We start from the raw sequence: 23,466 nt of genomic DNA, 5'->3' as shown, positions 1-23,466 counted from the left end.
ATATTCATCGGTATTGTTTACAAAAACTTATATGTTTAGAACTTTGAACAAAAAATTACATCTACATTCAACCTTTAACTATTATATCATCTACTAGACATATTAACACTTTCACGCGAACAAGTCAATATTGTAGCTCTATGCGATATTGCACATCATTTTTTCATATAAATTCGAGCGGCGTCTAATGACGTTGTGCAAATAGCTGATGATATTAGTATTTAAATATATTGCGCTGACGTTCCTAGACGTCGATGTTAATATACGCCATGCTTCAAATGATTTATAAAAATCTACGCAGTAGCGAACAACGTATCATAACGTTGAAGTCCATATACGCTGTGCAACAACATATATAAAAAGTGCCATGACGAAGAATGTATTATAACGTCGACGAAATTAGGTATTATTCTTAACAACAAAAATATAACGTACAAACAAAACATCTATAGGCTACATATTTTGTGTGATTTCCAACTAAACACTAGTTGAAGTTTCATCAAACTCAAACGTAGGTACGTCTGTAGTTGTATATTCCCATTGATCTATTGGCTCAGGACTACGATTTCTTGAACGTCTCAGATTACTTTCTACAGTGTCGTCCTCATTTCCAGAATTTCAATTACAGGATACAGCGGACGATTCCAGATCCAAAGATGGCGAAGGCAGCTGAAGGTTTGGTGTAGGTCCTAGATATGATGCGGCCTGCAGCATGTTCCGTGTTAAATTAGCTTCCGTTCTTGCAGGGTCTAATGACGGCGAACGCGAATCCACGATAGGCATAGAGTTTGGGGAAGGTAAATGCGGCTGCACATAAATTGTCGAGTCAGATTCCGGTGGAAGTAACAGCGACTGCGCATGAGATGTCGAGATTCCATAATGCACTTTTAAGATTTGGTAAAATAGATGATGGCTGACCAACAGGTCATTGGCCCTCTGTAGAAAGGTTCTGCCAGAGAAGCTGTGACTGATCTTCTAAGTCTCTAAAACCGTTAAGTAGAAACGCATCCTCTAAAAGGCCATCTCCTACATTTTTTCGCAATACTTCAGAGTATATGTGACATATTTGCAATGCTATCTGGACTGGGTCGTAATCAGCATCCGATCCAAATTCTCCATCGTCAACAAAAGGGTCTGGGGTGATTTCCCGTGATAACGAAAGTTCTAAGATTTTCAAAGAAGATTCCTTTTTTTAGCTCATTTTACATATCTAATACAAACAAAAAATACTAAATATGTATTTTGAACATATTCAGAATGATTAAAATAAAGTAAAATAAATTATTATAATGTATATAATGTAGTAAGATAGTAAAAATACTTACATTTTACGTCAATATTCTACGCGAATACAGAATCGGCGCACGCACTACCCCCGTGAGGCGCACAAGTCGAGTGAAGTAATAAAACTTCTTAGGCGAAACGACGTATAGTGACGTTGTGCGCTAAAAAAGTAGGTACTGTATCAGGACTGAATGCCATCAAAGAAGGCAAAATTAAATCGGTGCGGCGTAGCACTACAATTTTTAGAATTCGATATGTTGTGGCACAGCAACCAAACTTTTAAACATTAGTATGGCCAGGCACCGAACTATTACGTTGTGCTCAATAAATCGGGGTTTTGCTGAACGTTATAGTACGTTGTGCCATATCATATCTACCAATATGTGACGTACATATACGTTGTTCGCATGAAAGTGTTAATTATTGGATAATCGTTCATGACACTATAGGTATTTAAAAAAAAAAATGTTAGTGCAAGTCGTGATGTAAACTGCCATACTAAGAAAATTCCTTCTCATCACTTCAGTCAATCGCAGTCCACTGCTGGACATAGGCCTCCACAAGTTCGCGCCAAAAAGGCGTAAACTCATGTGTTCCTTCCTTCTAATCTAAGCTTATTATCTTTTCCAGACAATCGATATGAAATAACAACGCAAAACCATGGCAGAAAACGATACAAGCAACGCACCATACGAAGATGTGGCGAAAGGACTAAACTCACCCGAAATACGATCGAACACAAACATACCGTACGTAGATGAAGTCGTTGAAATGGAGCACGTTACAGCTGACGAACCGATCAGACCAAAGCGTCTTAGAGACGTAGAGAAAAATCCAGAACCTTTTGAATTAAAACAGGATAGAAAGATTCATGCGTCTGATTTAGGTACAGTGCATTCACCAAATAGTGACACTATAGTAGTCAATACACCTGAAGGAACACTATACATAACACTTGATCCCGATTCGTCTAAATCATCCAAACCTACTAGTCCCAGTACTCAATCGACTGATGTATCCATAGAGACACCTACTAGGCCTAAAGCATTTGGAGCTTTAGAGTCAGAAGATATGATAACAGTCGAAAAAGAAGTTGAGCAGCGAAGAAGGAGCTTAAGAAGAAATTCTATATCGATGCCTACTCTGCCGAATCTAGAGTACATGGGACAGACGCAAGACCAGGTGGGTTTTTGTTTTTGTTATTTTTTTAAATTAACTTTTAAGACAAAGATTAGAATTTATTTATACATATATACAGTAAATCATTTGCGTAATTTGAGTTTAAAATGTCAAGTTATATTTAATAACAAAGATATTAAATGTCATATAATCACGTTGTAAATTCAAGATATAACAATTAATAAGTCAAAGATCATCAATATTGATAGTTTTATCTGAATCTTTGCACTCATTAATCTACATTTGCTAACCCTTGACACTATTGCGGGTATGTATGCGATGTTAGCTCTGTAAAGATAATCTTCTAAAGCCCCACTAAGGAGACTTATTCTCATATATAATCAGCAAGGAAATATTATACAAACATTGAAACGAATGTTTATTTGACAATCATTTCATTATCTCGCGTCAGTTTTTATCAAAGCGAAATGATATGAGCAAATTTGATACAAGAAAGAAATTAAATTCAGTTTGATATCGCTGTCCCAGTGATACAAGTGTGATGATTTCGAAATTTAAATGTTAAAATTTTTAGCTCAATAAAAACTCAAAAATTAAATTTGTATTTCAAGTTAATGTGAATTTGTGATAGTGGATGTATTTTTCCTTGCTTATCGAGATTAGTAGCACTTCCTTCTGATCGAGAAAATTTATCCTTGGAACAAGATAAGCGTTATCTAGTGGCTAAAATATATCAAATATTTACGTTAAAATAAATATTTTCACGTCATTTCGAGCATACTTAGGATTATCAAAGGTGAATGAATTAAAGTGAAAATGAGGACGAGGAAGAAGCCAGATCTTCGCCTGGATATACCATCATATCCCCATGATTATGTAGAAATGCCGCCGGAAACGAGACGGTTGATACACGAAGCTAATAGAACCCCCAACGATATACAATACATCGATGATGATAACAAACCGGCAATAGGGTTTCAAGTCGGTAGTCCGTTATCGCCGAGCAAATTCGGATTTCGTTCTTCAACACCTGAAATAAAAATTTCTGGACCAGAAGACGACGCCAATTACAGCAAAGAACAAACAAGATTGTCTTCAGAAAATGAAGACAGTCCTGTCGTTTACAGAGATTTCAATAGAGCTTCTCTCTGTGTTCCGGACAAATGGAAACATTCCCAGAGCATTACGAACCAAAATAATGTAAGTTAGCAATCATAAGCAAAATACACAAAACGACAATAACTAAAATTGTCAAAATTAAGTTTATTGTTGCTGTATCGACCTATATTGTACATTTATAAGTTATACAGCCTATAGCCACAATGTCAAAATGCTGTTAAAAGCAAAAAAAAACTTTATATTATACGGATTCTGTAAATTAGTATCGGTGTGTTCAAATAAATCAGCTGCCTCATTACAGTTTATAATAGAAAAAGTAGTAGACGTAACTTGTTACAATTAAATACATTATTCAGATGTACATTAAAAACTCAATCAATCAAGGTCAATCAAAATCATCTCAGGTCAATTTTTGATATGATATTCAAAAAAATGTTTAGAATTCCTAATGTGTGGGTAACACAAAAATAAAATCGTACATATTAAAAATAGCATGGTGTCGTCTCCTGTCAAAGATTTTCATTGTAATATGAAACTTTGAATAGTTACGGGTCTCTGTAAAGAACTCACTATAGACGGCGCCACGGTTCGCTTAAACCGAAAATAAAAATCATCATATCAAGAATTTCGCTCTGGCGGGTACATCGTTCCATAGCTTAATTGGCTAGAGCGCCGACACGGTCAGTCGGAGACGCGAGTTCGAATCCCGCTGGAGCGGTCAATTTTTGATATGATATTCAAAAAATGTTTAAACAATAAATTAGCTGAAATGGTCGAAACGTTCTCGAGCTATGCACTTAGCAAGATTCATTTTTATTTATTTACTTATTTATTTTTTTATTTACTAGGAAAACAAAGAGAAAAAACATATCTAAAACAATACACCAACTACATGTTTTCACAATAAAATTACAAAAAAATATCTTGTTTACTTGATACAGTTGTATTAAAATGATAAATGGCACCTACGGATCAGTTCGAGAGCTATTAAACCAAGTGTTCGTCAAATTAGTTTTGAAATAAATTAAAAAAAAATATATAGATCATTATTTGCCATAAAAGATTAAAAACTGTATCTTTATGCATATATCATTAGTTTAGATACTATTATGGAGAGAAATGACTTGTATTTTTTAAAGTTTCTAATGTTTTCAATTTTCAAAAATTCTAGACACCGGTAGAATTCTACGTTATTGCAGTGTCTTAGGCTACATTTTAAAGAGAAAAACAGCCCAAATAGTGTACCTATACAACCGAACGAAGTCGTGTACGGAGAGTTAGTAAAATATTTATTTATTTTTATTTATTCATTTATTTTTAACCGACTTCAAAAAAAGGAGGAGGTTGCTCAATATATACCGATTTTGATAATTCTTTTTTTGTTGGAAAGGAGATATCCCTAGTTTGGTAACATGATAAGGAAACCAGGATCTGATGATGGGATCCCAGAGAAATCGAGAGAAACTCTCGAAAATCCGCATAAATTTTTACTGGGTGTACCGATTTTAAATATTTTTAATTTAATCGAAAGCCGATATTTATCATGTGGTCACATTTAAATTTCATTAAGATCTGATTACATCTTTCGGAGTAATCTTTGATAATGCGTATTTACTTGACTATTTTTTTGTCTACCTACGTTGTATTACTTGTCGATATAATTGAAGTCGGTTTTTCTTCGTTTGCCTACAAACACAATCATCTAATATTACAAGCATAAATAATATATTTTTTAAATATTGAAATAGATAATGAGAATAAAAATCGTCTGGTGAGCTTGTTCTTAACCGGGTTAACGTATAATTTAAAATTTATCTTAATATATATTCACGTGTACCTGGAGATGTTTGTAATGAAATATTTCATTTATGGATACACGCTTTGGCTCATACTCAAAGCTCACTTTTAGTAATTTTATTTACTATAACAATATTTTCTTGAATTGGAGGTTGCGACTGTGATGAGTGCTGTAAGATTTGGTATCGTGCGTTGTTTTAACAAACATTAAAAAAAAGGTTTTTTTTTCATCATCACTTCAGCCTATCGCAGTCCGCTGCTGGACATAGGCCTCCCCAAGTTCGCGCCGGACATTATGACGTGAACTCACGTGTTTTGCCCATAGTCAGCACGCTGGGCAGGCGGGTTGGTGACCGCAGGGCTGGCTTTGTCGCACCGAAGACGCTGCTTGTTTTTTTTAATCCATACTAATATTATAAAGCTGAAAAAGTTTATTTATTTGTTTACTTAAACACGCTTATCTTTAACTACTGTTTCGAGTTAAAATTACAAAATGCAATTTTTTTTTGGCATTAAATGAGCTGAAGAACGATATAGACTATTTTGAGGTGGCGAATGCTAGCGCGACCCCATCTCGCTCCACCCAGGCAGACGACTGCTCACACATGGTGGTTTTTAGTCAGTCGAAGGCTGACATAACCCTTTGGCGCCCCCGCGCTGGAGGGTATCCATGAAGGATTTTCCCCACGTAAAAAAAGAAAAAGTAAAAAAGGATATAGACTATTTTAGAATGCATTTTCCTCAAAGCAAAGGGCTTAAAACCGCGAGTTACAACTAGTTTATAATAAAAGGGCTTACTTAACATCACATCATCACATCAAATCAGCCAGTCCATTGCTGAGCTTAGACTTCCCCAAGTTCGCATCAAACATTCCGGTTTGCCGTAATCCTCCTTCGGCCTCCACTAGCAATCTCTCAGCCATATTAATAATAGCAACATCACCGTGGTCGAAACCTCTATAAAGTTCTAGTTCGATATATTTAAACGAACAAGCGACAAGTCCGCGGCACTCACTCAAAGTCGTCTCGACGAAATTGCCTGACATCCTGTCGAGGGACGCGCGATTTTTTAACGATAATATTCCTTTATATATCGATTATCGTAACATTGAAACATTTGCTTTCAACTAATATTAAAGTTTACTCTTAAAGATAGGATGATAAAAAACGAGTGTGCTTAAGACCACACGACTGAAGTAAAACTACTTTAGTTGGCTCTCTCTTTCTATCTTCACTAACTTATATCTCCCTCTCAATTTCCATTCGCCTCGCCCGATTACACTTTTCGTAACGCTCTCGTCCAGTATCCACCAGTTTACTCCCCAAGTAAAGCGTGCGTATAGAAGTTTTACTTCAAAAATATGCCAAGGTAAATCGTCTGAAAAAACTGACGCTGACAATCAGTGATTTTACAGCGCTTTTAGCTGTTTTTGTAACATATAGGCATAACCATCGGCGTACCCACAGTGGGGTAAAGTCGGGCATTTTCGCTACCCTGACTCGAAGCTCCTAATTGATATTTTTTAACAAGGAAATTTTAGGTAGATGTAGCCAAAATCTCCATAAGGTATTATTAAAATAGTAAAAGTAAAATTGCAGTGATTAAAAAAATCCCTTTCCCCTACTATCGAATTTTGCATTTTTTGACGCCATCTTTACAATATTCTGGATACGCCCATGGACATTTATATTATTATTCTAATCTATTTAATATAGCACTTTAATTTCTAATTATTGCACCCACATTTTTTATAATTGATCTTTATTCTTAATTAGCATTGTCGAGAAATAAAGATAAGACCCACGTTCAATTACAATGGGTTACAAACAAACTTAATTCGAACAGCGTAAAAATTAAGTGGATTTAGCTTATCACACGTTAACAGTTTCAAATTGTTGACCTTAATTGAAGTTTGTCAAAAGTTATACATTGTTAATTTTATTACTTTATATACCTATATCACATCACTAAATCTTAAAGGTCGCCTGTATCTCGTTGCCTATTTGCCTACATCAAGCGCCCGTGATCTTACAAAGCATCTGTTATCTTAAATTCGTTTGACTGTGATGTGTTTGATTTAAAGTATACCGTTTACATTTAAAATATAATTCTAATTAAGAATTTGATTCATTTAAATATGATTATTGATTTAAAGGCTATCTTGTGATTCTGAGTTTCGATGCTTTTGATTTAAAGGTGTTGATATATTTTGGATTATATCATTGATTGTGTTTAATCAGGATTAACATATTCCTACTTTCAATTATTTAAGTTTCAGATTGGAATAATTGTTTGCAAAAGTAATCGTGAGAAAATATTTACAGCTATCTACTTCCTTTGAATTCAAGTACAAATAAATTATTAAAAGTTAAGGTTCAGTTTTCCGTGTTTGTTTATTAAATATTAAAATGATGAAGAGTTCGTATTCAACATCCCAAATGAACAATGAATCAAAACTAAACGCTTTCGCACATACATTCAAATATCGGTCACCGTTGTGGATTGAATCTGATTCAGACATTAGTAAGAGTGACAGTGGGGGTGGGAGTGGGGGTTTGGGCAACAGTGACGAGAGTTTGGAATGCAGTTCCAATAGTTCGGATAGTATCAACAATTTTTTGGATAAAAAGGTATATTCAATATATAGGATAGATTTATTCGATTGATTATTTTAATTATTAATAATATTTATTTTTGATTTGATGTCGTGTGCCAGAAGCGGTTGTTAGTTCGGCAGCTTATACCTTTAATAATTCGTTACAACCAAAAAAACAGAAAAATATTTTGGTGTTTATTGGATCGATTCTTAAGGAGTAAATCAATTTTCACATAAGGCCCCCGGTATGAAAAAAATATGAGGAGTAAAATCCAATCTGAACGAATGACCTCGTTACGTTTCTCGTAACGCCATCTATCGGAACCAATAGGGTTTCAATTGATGGCGTAACGACGTTTTCTAATAACCCCATCTTAGATAGATAGATAGCGCTATTTGATTCGTTTATTTACCATTAGATATGGTATTAATCTTTTTCCTAGACTAGTAAGTCTTTTTTGTGCCTATTTAAACAGTTGATTTGAAGGAGTATACTCCAGTCGTGCGTCAGAGCTGGCACACACACTTTTTTTGTTTCTATTATACAATTAAAATAGGTAAACATTATTTTGAAAAAATGTTACACAAACGTATTTTTCACTTTAAGGTATCAATATGTGTACACAAACGTGTATATTTATATAAAATAACGTGTCAATGTTATTAGATAAACACAGGAAACGGTAAAACAAAGGAGTAAATTACAATATTTTGCAACAATGTCGAGATAACTGTTGCTATAATTAGAACATTATTAAATATGTGAATTCGTATTATATCAAATAGTAATTGTACATTTGTTCTAAAAGTTTAATATACATAATAATAATAAATAATAAATATCTATAACATACACACACGGTCCTACTTATAACTTACATATATAAATAAATAAATAGATATTACACCCAAACTCTGGGAATCGAACCCACAACCAACGGAGCAGAATGCAGGATCACTACAAACTGCGCAATCGGGCTAAGCATGTGACATGAGAAATCTGTACCAAAAATATTAACGAAATGACTAAATTATTAAAAATGTCAGTTAGGATCGGGATTTGTAACTCAAATTGTTGGGTTACCTTAGAGGAATTATGAAGTAGCCAAAGAAGTTTTACTGCATATTCATCTGCGTATATAAAATATGGAGCAGCCCGACTGGGGTAGTACCTCGACCTTACAGAAGATCACAGCAAAATAATACGGTTTTCAAGCAGTATTGTGTTCCTGTTGGTGAGTAAGGTGACCAGAGCTCCTGGGGGGGGGGGGGATTGGGGATTGGGTCGGCAGCGCGCTTGCGATGCTTCTGGTGTTGTAGTCGTCTATAAACTACGGTAATTGCTTACTATCAGGTGAGCCGTACGCTTGTTTGACGACCTAGTGACATAAAAAAAAAAAAAAAATTAGCGAATAATTTAAAAGTCTCAATTTTGAACATAACACCAATCTATTTCTTCATCTAATTAAGTATAAAATTCGAGCACTATATTTAGATTATCGCTTATACTATTATTTAATAGAATAATAACAAAAAAAAAAATTCAAAAGCAATGAGTTACTGATTCTGCTCCTCTATTGGTGATCTTTAGAACTATATAGTACAGATTGAGCACTGTCAACTAGAGTAATTGTTTTACTAAATGTCGTGTAGATGGCGGTAGTGAGATATACCTCAAATTATTTCTTTTTAACCGACTGTCAATTTAAATTAAACTATTATTTTATTTTGCATTATTCAATTGATGTTAATAGTCTGTTTCGCCGGTTGCTTTATTTCCTACATAAGCTACTGATAAGTTTTACCAGCAGTAATATAACACCATCACGACCTTTTTGTTCTTAACTGCAACCCCTAGATCAGCTGAATAGTACTGATCAATACGAAATTCTACTGGATGGTTTTCATTGTAGGTAAAACTACGATATATAGATCTTTAGTTAGTTTTTTGTAATTATAAAAAAATTGTATAGAATCAGAAATCTGAATGAGAAAACGGATATGGATATAAAATAAAAAAATGTTGGTTTGTCTATCGGTAGGTACATTATTAAATTAGGTACACCTAATTTCTTCCCACTTGAAAAAAAAACTTTAAATTGTCACTAAATAGTTGTGCAAACGGGAGAGTTAAAAAGATTCAAAATTTTTAGTATCAACTTTACCTGATTCTCTTCATCTAACTTCATCTAACCCATAGGTATTTTTTCAAATTTCCCTGAAATAAATGAAAATCTTCAACATTTCCGACAAAAGACACCTTAAGTGGTACAATACAAATGATTACGTCCAGGTCAAAGTAACACTTACAATCTGAGAGCAGACGCGAGTCAGACGTCAATTAATTAAAAGTTCTCTAATTGTCACTCTGAGATCCGTTACGGTTCACCGCGGTGCAGCGGGTTGCAAGATGCGCAGTGTGAAACGTCGTGATTTTGACTGCATTCCGCTTACTAAGGTCTGGCTTTATACTATTATATACATAAATATATTTTAACACTTTTACTAGAAAATGTATTGGAATGAATAACAAATAGAAATTTTATTAATTTCTGATCTGTAAATAAGTCTGATCGTCTTTCTTTCTGTTTTGAGCAGAAGAGTCTTAGGGCCGGCTTCGTCATGCGTCAAATCGCGTTTTCTACAACTGGTGAAAAAGGCCCTTATTGTCTAATTATTTAACAGTCATACGCAAGAACGTCCAAAGACATAATACACCTAATATCCTAAAAACAAGTATGCTTTAGACCAAACAACTGAAGTAGAATTTCTTTAGCTGCCCCTCCAGTTATGTACGAAACGTAACTCTCTCTTTATCTTCCCTAGATTAAGTATATCTCCCTCTCAACTTCCGTTCACCTCGCACGATCACACTTTTCATAACGCTCTCGTCACGCGTTCACCAGCTTACTCCTCAAGTCAAGCGTGCGTAAAGAATTTTAACTTCAATAAATACTATTTATTATATAATAATAATATTTCAAATTTAAAAAAAATATATATGAAAAAAGGGAACCAACTAGCGTACGAGTACGTGCCAAAAACTCAATTTACTAACTGTAATCTCCGAATATTATTAATAATATTCTTTATCACACACCATGTTAAAGCTGTCGTTTGTCTGTTTGTTTATTTGAATGCGCTAATTAATATTTTAATGTTGTATAGTCTATTTACTGTAGAAGGCTATAGAATATGTAATATGTTAGCACGTTTTTCCCATAAATTAGAGCGGATGAAACCGCGGGGAACAGCTAGTTTTAAAATAAAAGTTGTTATAATATTATTTTCTTTACTATAAAAATACAAGAGCTTAAGATTTTGTAAGCGTTAGGGAAATAAAATTTGCGATAGATGATCTTATTGTTAAGGCAAAGGTATAAACAAGATGGAAAATCATTAACGTCCGGTTACCAAGATTCAACAAATTGTGCATAAATGGTTTATGTTAGATGAGAGGACTCTTTCTAATATATAGAATAGTCTTGGTCAGTGGACTCGCGTCGATATTTAGAGACTATAAGGCTAGTTCTTAAGTTTTCTAAAGTAACGGTGAGGTACCGATGCATGTTTAAAGGAAAAAAAATTAAAAAATATGGCATAACAAAAGCACGGGATAAGCCTGTGGAAATATCACTTACATAAAAAAAATATATATCTTATATGTATATAAAATTCTCGTGTCACAATGCTAGTTAAAATACTCCTCCGAATTGGTTGGAACAATTTTTATGAAAATTTGTGTGCATATCGGGTAGGTCTGAGAATCGGCCAACATCTATTTTTCATATGCCTAAGTTATAAGGGGCAAAACAAAGTTTGTGGGGTCAGCTAGTATACTCATATTATTTTAGATTCATATAAGAAATACTCTTCATGTACTTGTAAACATTACCTTGATAATACTAAGACCGGCTACTTGGCAACGTTTGCGGTCTTACGCTGATGTGTACTTAACACAATTATGTGATAAGGGTAATTTTGTTTGTATTGCTCCGTGTCCACACTTCAAGGACAGATTTGAAGGGCATTGCAACTGATTTTTTAGGTTTCGTACCTAATGACGTTTTTTTTTTTGTTTTAATTCGTAATATTAACGTTTACACTTACCCCATAAATTTATATATTTTGTTTTAAATTTTCAATCTATGCGATTGCTGTTTCCCGCGATTTCACTCGCTTCAGTTTGAGGAAATGACGTATTTAGTGCATTTAAATAAACAAACAAAGAAAAACAAAGTCTTTAGCTTATAATATTACCTAATATTAATAATCTTAGGATCTACTGGATCGAATTGAAAAATTCATTTTATGTTACGCTTCAGCCTGTAATATCCCACTATTGGGCATAGGTCTCTTTCCCCATGTAGGAGAAGGATCAGAGCTTAATTCACCATGCTGCTCCAATGTGGGTTTGCGGATATATTCCCTACTATGAGTAACGATCGCTATCAGGTGTACATGATAACAACCGGGACCGACGGGTTAACGTTCTCTTCGAGGCAAGGTGGGGACACCCACAAGGACTGCACAAACCACGGCAAACATCTGTATGACCAATACAAATGTTTGTCATATGCGGGGATCGAACCCGCAACCGTCAGCGCAACAGCTACAAATCAGTGCTGTGACCGTTGCGCCAACGCGGCGTCATTTTGTGTTGGATAGTGCATTTGTCGAGGAAAGCTAAGCTAATATCCAAATTAACGCGGGTAAAGCTGCGGGACACAGCTAGTCGTTAATAAAATTTCATATAAAGTGAGTCCTTTATCATTATTGACATAGCGACCAAAGCAAATTAATTTATTTGTACCTACCCTCAAACATTCGATGACATGATAAACTGCGGACCAACAAAATGATTTTATTGTTGTAATGTGTACTACTGAGTTATGGAAAGTTAAAGAGTCGGTCGCGTTTGCTTTTTTTGTATAAATTATGTGTTGCACTTGTAAAAAAAATTAAACAGTGTAAATAATAGAAAGTTGCAAGTTTTGAAAATAGTTTTGTATTATTTCTTATTATATTTATGATTTTTTTTTATATTTAATTCTGGCTTACTTGTGAAGTCATTAGAAAAATGAGCAGAAATTTACACGTTAATGTTATTTTGTAGATTAACTGTGTAGTGGATTAAATAGGTACTAATACTACCCATAGGCAGTAAAGGTTCAGCTGTGGAAATGGAACGTTGTCAAAGTGTTATTCCAGTCACATTAGAAGTTCCACCTCTGAAGAATAGACAACGTTTCAAAGAGGATTTAATATTATTATTTTTTTGGACAAGAGACCTTTTCCAAAGTTAACTGAAACCTCCGACGCCTGTAGCTAATTTACTTAAAAAATTCAATATTTTCGTAGCCCTATTCTATCCTTATTGATTCAAAATATATACCAATTAAAAAAAATACGATTTTCGTTTATGTCGACCCCTGAAAAGTGTTTTTTCGATCGAAATGGGTGGTAATCGAATACCTAAGTTGCCGTAGTTGAAAAACGTACCGAAGCTGAATTCCATTTTCAAATTTAAATGACCACAGTTCAATAAATTATATTCTGGAGACTAGACCTAAACACAGCCAGTCCCATTTTTGCTTCATTTCTACGTAATTTAATTCTGGACTAATTTTACGCACTACAAAAACATGGTGTCTGGTTTTTTTTTTTACAAATTAATCGTTTTTATATTTTATAAAAGTAGTTTTGTCACGCACTTAGGTACACGGTTTAATGTCTAACAATGTTACTTTATACTTCTGATATGTATTCGAAAAATTACTCGTAAAACTATGTGCAAACGCCTGAAGAGATGGATTTAAAGCACCTACGAGTTATTTATATGGTCAGTAATTTGTGCGTGAGAATTTTTTGTTTAAAGCAGTATCTAGTCTAAACTAGCTGTGCTCGCGACTTCGTCCGCATGGAATAAAATAAAAGTAGCCTAAGATACGCCTTATTACGTCAGCTATCTGCCAGTGAAAGACCGGTCGAAATCCGTCCAGCCGTTTCAGAAATTAGCCGGAACAAACGGACAGACAGATAAAAATCGTAAAAAATATTATCTTGGTATATGTACCGTGTACATCCATATGCATTTAGTAAAAAGCGGTTATTTTAATATTACAAACAGACACTTCAATTTTATTTATTTGTATAGCTTACATCAACACACTGCTTTTTGGATAAGATAAATTACATAGGTTTTCTACAAACTTAAATAAAAAATGGAATCAGAAGTTGGGCTAAAATTTCTTAACAATTTCTTAAATTGTTGATCTATTATCTTCTTAAAAGGCTACAGTTTCATATTTTATATTTCCTCGTATAGAAGTAGATTGTTACAATGTGGAGTTTTCATAATCGAAATATTTTTGACAGCGTAATGTGAAATAGATATTGATTTGTCTCCATGACAACATTTTTAAAAGTGTGGTAGAAGTTGGTGTTTTGAATATAATATGCATGTATTCGTATATCGAGATCACAGCCTATTTTTCATTTGATACGACATAGCTATTCACATTTATTTGATTTTTTCAAAACAGTAAATTTTTAAAGCACGAAATAACACTTTTTTATTATTTAACTAGCTGTTAATTTAATCTAATTTTTTTTTAACAAATAGGTCACCAGTTAACATAACTTTAAAAATCAATATTTAAACAATATTGACCACTTTAACAATTTAGACATAGCCCACAGAATTAGCAAGTTGAAGTGGCAGTGGGCTGGTCATCAGTGTCGCAGGACCGATGGCCGTTGGATCAGACGGTTCCTGGAGTTGAGACCGCGTCTTGCCAAACGTAGTGTGGGACGTCCTCCGGCCCGTTGGACCGACGATCTACGTAAGATTGCCGGTGTAGGCTGGATGAGGATTGCGGAAAACCAGGATGTCAGGCGCGAAATTGGGGAGGCCTATGTCCAGCAGTGGACTGCAATAGGCTGAACTGACTGACTACTTTAGCACTTTTTTTTTTGCTAACTTTAATTTACAATCAAACTACGATACTACTTTTGCAAAGATATAGAAGCTATCCTTTTGTCTTTCACCAGATCCCTGAACATCATCAGAGCTCGACATCCGTGTTCAGCGATGGCGACAACCAAGCGGATGACGCGAACGTCGTTTCTGATGAGGAAGCCACCAAGTAAGTTTTATTTGTTTTTATGTAAGACCAGTAAACTAATGCGGTTTCAACCTTGACTCTGGTGGTTACTGTTCTTCTTACGTATTTCTATATAATACACATTAATGTCAGAAGCACTGGTTATCAGGAGTTGACTTGACAGAGACAATACCTTCCTAGCCAAAGTACCTAGTCTATATAAATAAAAATGAATGTTGCTAAGCGCATAACTCAAGGATGGCTTGACCAATTCCGCTAATTTATGTTTTTGTATGTTCCTTAAAGTCCACGGAAGGTTTTAATAGAATAAATAATATTAATAATAATAAAATTTACTGTTGACAATAAAGGCCTGATTGCGTTATACTTACTACAGAACGATAGTAGCAAATAAGCGTGATTCTGATGTTTAGTCGTAGCAAATGGACGCCTACAACACTAGAGCATAATTTCCTTTTCAATCATCATCACATAAAAATGTCTTCCAAAACACCCGATTTAACTTATAATGGGTTTAATTCAAAGATAAGCTCAAGACAAACTCACAGATAAATTCCACTTGAAACATTACAAAGTACAAAGATCACTCAACATCATAGATGAACTACGGAAGACTGTAATATTCGCCAATCGCCCTACATCGCGATGACGAAAGGGCAGACGGGTCAACGGTCGAATGCACTTCCTCATTAAATCTCAGACGTTGAGAAATCGCATTACTGAGTGCCTAGTGCGAGTTTTACTCACAGAAACATGAGAGAAACGCGTTTATACGTGAAGTTTATTTTGCATGGGAATTTAAACACTGCAGCCTAGACGATAAAGAATAGTATACGATACAATCGATACAGAGTCATCTAGCGGCACACGCGAGAACTAGGTTGAAATGCCGAATTTCCCATACAAAATTAAGTTAAAATTTACGACCGTTATTGCGAGACGGATAAAACAAAACTCGCACTAGGCACTCTGACCACGTGAACGAGTTGCGAGTTGCGGCCATTTTGTAAATCTGCATTTGCATTTAGGTTACTTCATAAGAGGATAAAGGAATTGTTTTTTGGTTTCAAACAGACTTTTTCATACAACTTTGCCGGCAAACAAGCGTACAGCTCATCAGACGGTAAGCGATTACGGTAGCTTTTAGACGCTTGCAACACCTGAAGCAATGCAAAATGGTTGGTGACCCTACCCCAAATCCCTCTAAGGGCTCTGATCACCTTACTCACAACAGAAACACAGCACTGCTTGAAAGCAATATTATTTAGCTGCAATTTTCTGTAAGGTCGAGGTACTTTCCCAGTCGGGCTGCTTCAGATTTTGACCAGAATATTTCCTGGTGTGCACTACCTCAACAAACAATTCCAGAACGGTTTATTACATATCATAGTTTAAAGCTAAGTGTACTTTAATTTAACTTACTCAAGAACGTCTTATTAAAATAAAATCAAAGTAAGAAAATGGCTTCATTCAAGTAAACTTCATTATCTTGATTATTTCATTGATTCACCTGTAATCTGTAAACTCAACTGAAGGCTCTACGTGTTCTCCGTGGCAAGGTAGAACTCACAAGAACAGACAGCTAGACCGTAATTAAATATGTACAAGTACCTACAAAACTTAAGTCGCTAGCACCGGGCTTGAAGTACCATAACTAAGGAACATCATAAAAATTTTAATGTAAAACTGCTAGCGATACATTGTCTCTCAGGCGTTACACTTTAAAGTGACATATTTTAACGCTGGTTCATTTTATACCGAAGATGTGCGTTAGTGCTACAATACAACACGGTTTTTATAATTATAGGTACTTAACAGTAATCACGGAGGTACAAATAAATATCTATTTTTTTTATTTTTGTATACAAATGTAGGCAATATTTCTGTCGGGTTCGTTACGGGTCAAGAATCCTTCAGCCTTCAGCACCCTATTGAATAAACTAGCAATTGACACACATCGCACTGAGATGATTTATCTCTGACTATTACTGTGTCGCTGACACTTACTGACTACGATCACGCTAATGACAGTAATGCGTTTACTGTCGTTAACTGCTTAGAAACAATGACTCGGTCTTCATTTTTGACTCCGTGTGTGTGTAATAGAATTTTTTGGGGTAAAACTTCTTTAAGCACACTTGATTTGGAAGTAAGCTGGTGAATGCGTGACGAGAGCGTTACGAAGTGTGATCGGACGAGGCCGACGGAAGTTGAGGGGGTTAGTGAAATTAGAAAGAGAGAGAGTTACGTTTCGTAAGTTTTACTTCACACTCGTTTTTGTTTACATGAAACGATCATTTTTGTATGTGTACACATATAAAAGTTTTATTAATTGTAAATCTTGTATAAAAAATTATGGTTGAGTCTTCCCAGTGAGTCGCATAGATAATTGTTTGGGAAATGGCTAGCTACTGCCCTTTATAATACTGATAAGGAAACTTAGTATTATAGGTATAGGTAATATTTATGAAAACACGTTCTAAGAACCTGTCAAACAATTTTAATACAAATATCATTAGCATATTATTTTACTGAGATGTAAAATTGATAATCCCCAAGATAACGTAACTCGTTTTATCTAATTTTACTCGAGCTAACATCGCCTTTATCTTTATTTACTAAATTAATGACATATCAACTGTCTCATTAAATGTTTGCAATACAAAAGCTCGACTAAATATAAAAATAAATTACAATAACTAGCTTATTTTGTCGAACGGTAAAAAGTAATAAAAATTTAATATTAGTTTTACCTACTCAAAAAAAAAATTTTTTTTTCCTAAACGACATTTTTGCTCTGAAAATATATACAGGCGCTTATTTTAATTTGTTAATTGAAAAATCGCAGTAATATACGATGTTCGTTGATTACAAAATGATATACGGCGTAACTTTATAAATAAATAATGTTGTCTGTCTGTGTGTAATATATAAAATATTACGTCAATTGGCGAAGACTTTGGCGCAGCGGGCAGTGGTTATGGCTGTTGCGCTGACCTTAGAGATGATCGCCATTTTTTCCACTCGCCACTTGGGTGATAGAGTGCTCACAGTGCCCGTGGGCGTCCTATAGGCGAAGGCGGCCCAGACAACCGTCGAGGCGTTAGTGGGGATTTTGAGTGTGAGGTCGTTTACTTATAAAAAAATATTTTACTTTTACTTCACGGTCTAAAACGATACTTTTCAACATTTATCTTTTCGTTCCCGTGTGAAGACCATTTTGGTAACCCTGCTAAAAATTGCTAATAAAAAACGATGATTTGTATGGGAAGTTATTGTATACTGTTGTGTGTTTGAAACAGGGATTCCAAAATTTTCATACAATTTTTATCTGTTTTTATTTTTATCTGGAATCCAGATAGCCCGGATAATTTTCGTTTTTTATTTGAAATTTTTAGCAGGGAATGTGTAAATCGCTGTAAGGTTGACAGTTGTGGGTTCGATTGCTATCATAAAAACCTGTTTTATCTGTTTTTACTTTTATCTGGAATCCAGATAGCCCAGATCATTTTCGTTTTTTATTTGAAATTTTCAGCAGGGAAATTTTAAATCGCTGTAAGGTTGACAGTTGTGGGTTCGATTGCTATCATAAAAATCTGATAGCAATGGTTATTTGTGATTGAATAAGGTCCCATTCTTTTCCTCTATGTAAAAGACGCCCTTACTCAGCATCGTGACGTTAATGATCTGATTCATTCATACATTTAAAAGAAGGATGTCATTAGACAGCGTCATCAATATTAACATAATAATTACTTTTAATAAGTAAATAATCTACACGTACCGCGTGACTTCGGTTGCATTTTTTACTCCTAGACGTGTTGACTGTGTAACCGACGTCCAAAAAAGGAGGAGCTGTGAACTATAGATTTGAATTTGATTTGTTCTACATTTCAAAAGTGGGAATAACAGTCGAAATATTTCGACTTTCAGACTCTAGCCCACAAAGTCTTGGTTGTGTCAAGTAGTGTTACTTATTAAGGAAATCGTGTATATATGTGTGTGGCGGCATCTATCTTGCGATATACAAACTAGAAAAAACTGACGTGTCCTACATCGCGCTATCAAAATTATCAGAACGATTGAATATATATACAAGAACCCGACAACAACCGTCGGGCGTTAGCCCACCAGACACAACACCTGTCTGGTTGGAGGATCCTCCCGTTTCGATGGGGAAGAGGACCTTTACACCGATGTTGATACGATTCAGGGTAGATGCGACCTGTACCGTATCTAATTGCGATTTCGAGGTTCACGGTTTCAGGGTAGATGCGACCTGTACCGTGTATAATTATGGTTTCAAGCTAGAAGCCACTTGTATCACTACCTTAATATTATATTGTTATAACATTAAGTTTTTTTTTCTTCTATTTGTTACTAATGGAATTTTAAAAAAGGGTATTATAATAAATGTGTTTTGTTATTATTCACGAGGGCATGAATTTTAGCGGATGGCCGAATGTTAGCATTTAAATTTGTAATTCTAACAATTATTAAAATATTGAATTTTGTATTTATATTGCTCTTATTGTTTATCCGTTTAATACCGGAACAGTACAAAGATGGTGACGCCATCTACCGAATGGTTAATACCTTATAATTTACGATTAGTTAGTCACTATCTTTGCTGTCTGTTTTGCAGGGTAGTTACAGAATAAATACTGTTATCATTTAAATGTGTGCTTCTAATCTAATATATAAAATTCTCGTGTCGCGGTGTTTGTAGTTAAACTCCTCCGAAACGGCTTGACCGATTCTCATGAAATTTTGTGTGCATATCGGGTAGGTCTGAGAATCGAACAACATCTATTTTTCATACCCCTAAGTAATAATGGGGGGGGGCTAAAGAGGGTTATTAAAATATTATGACATTTTGTGTGCATATCGGGTAGGTCTGAGAATCGGCCAACATCTATTTTTCATTCCCCTAAGTTATAGGGGGGGGGGGGGGATTGAGAAGGTTAATAAAATATATGGCAAAACAACGTTTGCGGGGTCAGCTAGTAATTTTATAAGATTGTATCGTTCTTATTGTGATTATTATGTGTTGAAGTACCAGTTAATACTAATTTTCTGATTGGTCAGTCGCTCTTTGTCATGTATTGGCAGGATTATTGTCTTATAAATATGATAATTTGTAAGTGATGAAGCAGTTATTGTTTAATGTGCGGCTAGCGTTGCTGCTTGATAAGTGGCGTATAAGTGATTAATGTGATAACGTATTCAATGTAGTTAAAAGAGTGTATTATGAATGAATTTCTTAATTTTTTTTTCATTTTTTTTTATTATTACTGAAAAGATAAGATTAAAGCATGCTGTGTGGCTACGGCACTAAAGAATTTAGCCACCCCCTCTCTTCCCGTGGGTGTCGTAAGAGGCGACTAAGGGATAACAAGGTTCCACAACCATCTTGGAACTTAAGAAGCCGACCGATGGCGGGATAACCATCCAACTGCTGGCTTTGAAACACACAGGCCGAAGACGGGCAGCAGCGTCTTCGGTGCGACAAAGCCAATACTGCGGTCACCAACCCGCCTGCCCAGCGCGGTGACTATGGGCAAAACACATGAGTTCACGTTATTTTTGGCGTAAACTTGTGGAGGCCTATGTCCAGCAGTGGACTGTATAGGCTGTAATGATGATTATGAATGAATAACTATAGATTTGGAGTAAGAAATAATTTGATTATTTTTTCGTCTACCTATGTTGTAATACTTGTCGATGTAATTGAAGTCAGTTTTTTTCTTTTGCGAGCAAACACAATTATTAAAGTTGTTAACGTTTAATAAGCTTTCTATCCTTAATTGCGAAGTACGAGGAACTCTCTCAATGAAATAACATCGCTTCGCTAAACAACAGTGCGATTTTTAATACTAACATATTGATTTTTTCTCAATACATATATATATATATTACTATTCATTCTTATATTTTAGAGTTATTTAGTACTATCTAAGGAGTTAATTTGTGTTTGTATTTGTACTTTTTTATGTTTCGCGCAAATCATATAACATACAATACTCGTATACCTTATCACACACAGTCGTACATTTACGATTTTATTAATTTATTAAAGGATAACACACGAAATATATATATTAATAATAATTTCTTACACGTGAACTTACATCAGGATGTCAATGTTCTTTTAATTACAGGTTATCATAACATGCAATGTCACGTTAATTAACACGAAGAATTTTAATATCATTTAATTGCTAAGTACAATAATTAGTCAATAGATAAACTCATCGACAAGTAATCACTAACTAAAATTTAAAATTAACAATTTCGTCAATGTGTGTCAAGTCCAATGTGCTAATCCAGTAACAATTCAGAATTCTATCTGTACTAATAACTGTTTTGTTTTGTTAGATCATATTGCAAAATCTATGGAAATGATCGGAATAATACTTATACAATAAGATGCAGCGTGTTGCCGAAAAGGTTTTGGTATATGATATGTTGGTGATTACTTATCGCGTAAAAAATATGGATGTCAGAGGTTGCTAGTACATGATAAAATACAATGTCGAAAGCACAAAAATATAAGATGATCCCATTAAAAAAAAAAATAATAAAAAACAACACTCGCACACACAAGTCAAACACAATTAACAAATTACCACGTTATGCCAAAATACAATGTCAAAATAATAAAATTAAATGTAATAAGTTGACATAAATTATGATTTATAATAATTTATTCAAGTGATTGGTAGTAAAATAATTCGGTATTAGTATTGAAAGTCGAAAAATAGTTACTATAGAATAAATGATCATCATGAATAATAATTATTATGTGAAAACAGAAGTAAAGATTCGAATGGTAAATAATTTTTCCCGTAAAGTTTCATTAGAACTCAAACTCTCATTAACTTTACAAAAATGTTTCAAATTATATACAAAATTTTAATAATACTTCAATATATTAAAAGAACAAAGGAAAGTAAGATGATATGTTACAACTATCAAATTAGTATGTCAGCAATGAGTGATTTTAAATTCACTGACGTATAGGTGCAGTGTATCATGATTTATGTAAATTTTATACTTTGATTAGACACACCTTTACTTTGATTAGGCAGACCAATTCTACGATGTATTTCAAAAGCAAACGTTTTGGTGCAGTGACATCTGCGACTGAATATTTAGGCCTTGCTATAACAACCGGGAATTTGATTTATGTTCATGACATATCTCTATATTCAGAGTATGTACATATTTGTTTTTTATCATGCCTTAAAAACAAAACGTGTTTAAAAATACATACTATTTTAATTTGTCATGAACATATAAATAAAAAGACTCGGTATACCTCTCGTTACTCTGTTTCTATGGTAGACAACATATTACTTCTATTTTAGGGTCGGTCTGCGATATTTTGCAGGCTTTGACTCATATGACTCCCGAAAAGTGGGTTATCTGTCAATTGTTTCAATGTATTAATTAATTATAACATACATAGACGTTATGGGCTAAGATTGAATAAATCTTTTGTTGTTTATAACGATGCACTCTCACTTAGCGTATAACTTATTTCCATTACATCGCTGAGCCGTCATACCGGCCAGTGTGTCTTGACTAACGCCGTGACAGGCCGACTCTTGCACAGTTTTAGTGATGTGTCTTGTCCTCGTGTGCTAAATTTTATATGTAAGTGTTTTTTTAATAATCTCAATCAGGGCTACCAAAACTATCTAGTGGCTGTTGTGTGCTGTGATTTTTGTTTCTGTGAATTTGTTGTTATTTTTTCTTATTATAATTATGATGTTGTAAATTCATTGGAACCGGATTTTTGTTGGTTTTGTGTTTAATTACGTTTCCGATTTTTATTGTTTTGATAACTTTTATTTGGTAAGTTAAATGTTTTTTTAAGCGGAGTGGAAGTGTTTTCATTTAATTTTTAGTATGAATTCGTTCGAACGAAATTGGAAATTTGAAATCGTTTTTCTTTCTAAAATTGGACCTTTACACAATCTAGTACCACTAGGTACAAACAAATAATATAAAAAGGCGGCTTTATCTCTTCCAGGTAACGTTTAATGATAGCAGTTTATTTATCAATTTTTTTTTTTAAATTATATTAATTTATTTAAAATACCAAGTTGTTATTTATTCTAAGAATGATGAATATTTATAACGTAGCGTAACTATTTACTTGATAAATTTATGCAAAAATTAAACAATTAAGACTAGTTGTAGTTAATATCTGTTTGTCATATTGAAATGTCAAAATTGTTTTTTTTTTTTTAACAAATACATTTTTACAACAACGTGTCACTTTTTTTTTTGTTTTATGAATTACTTTAAATTAAAATGTAACCAAAGAATTTGAATTTAAAATACCACACGTAAAATGTATTGGAAAGTTTATGAATTAAATTTGCTTACTTTAA

The 23,466-nt window shown here is 34.1% G+C and overlaps 1 protein-coding gene across 1 annotated transcript in view; it reads left to right on the top strand.

The window, feature by feature from the left end:
- The first annotated feature begins 1,944 nt into the window (after window positions 1–1,944).
- LOC123658956 (myogenesis-regulating glycosidase) overlaps window positions 1,945–23,466 on the top strand; it is a 31,898-nt gene continuing 10,376 nt past the window's right edge. The window contains exons 1-2 of the mRNA XM_045594246.1: window positions 1,945–2,466; window positions 14,991–15,085. Coding sequence (XP_045450202.1) covers window positions 1,945–2,466; window positions 14,991–15,085 — 617 coding nt within the window. The remainder of the gene's footprint in view (window positions 2,467–14,990; window positions 15,086–23,466) is intronic.

This window comes from Melitaea cinxia, chromosome 13 (assembly GCF_905220565.1).
Source record: "Melitaea cinxia chromosome 13, ilMelCinx1.1, whole genome shotgun sequence".
Classification (NCBI taxonomy): domain Eukaryota; kingdom Metazoa; phylum Arthropoda; class Insecta; order Lepidoptera; family Nymphalidae; genus Melitaea; species Melitaea cinxia.
This window is presented reverse-complemented; position numbering and strand designations above follow the sequence as displayed.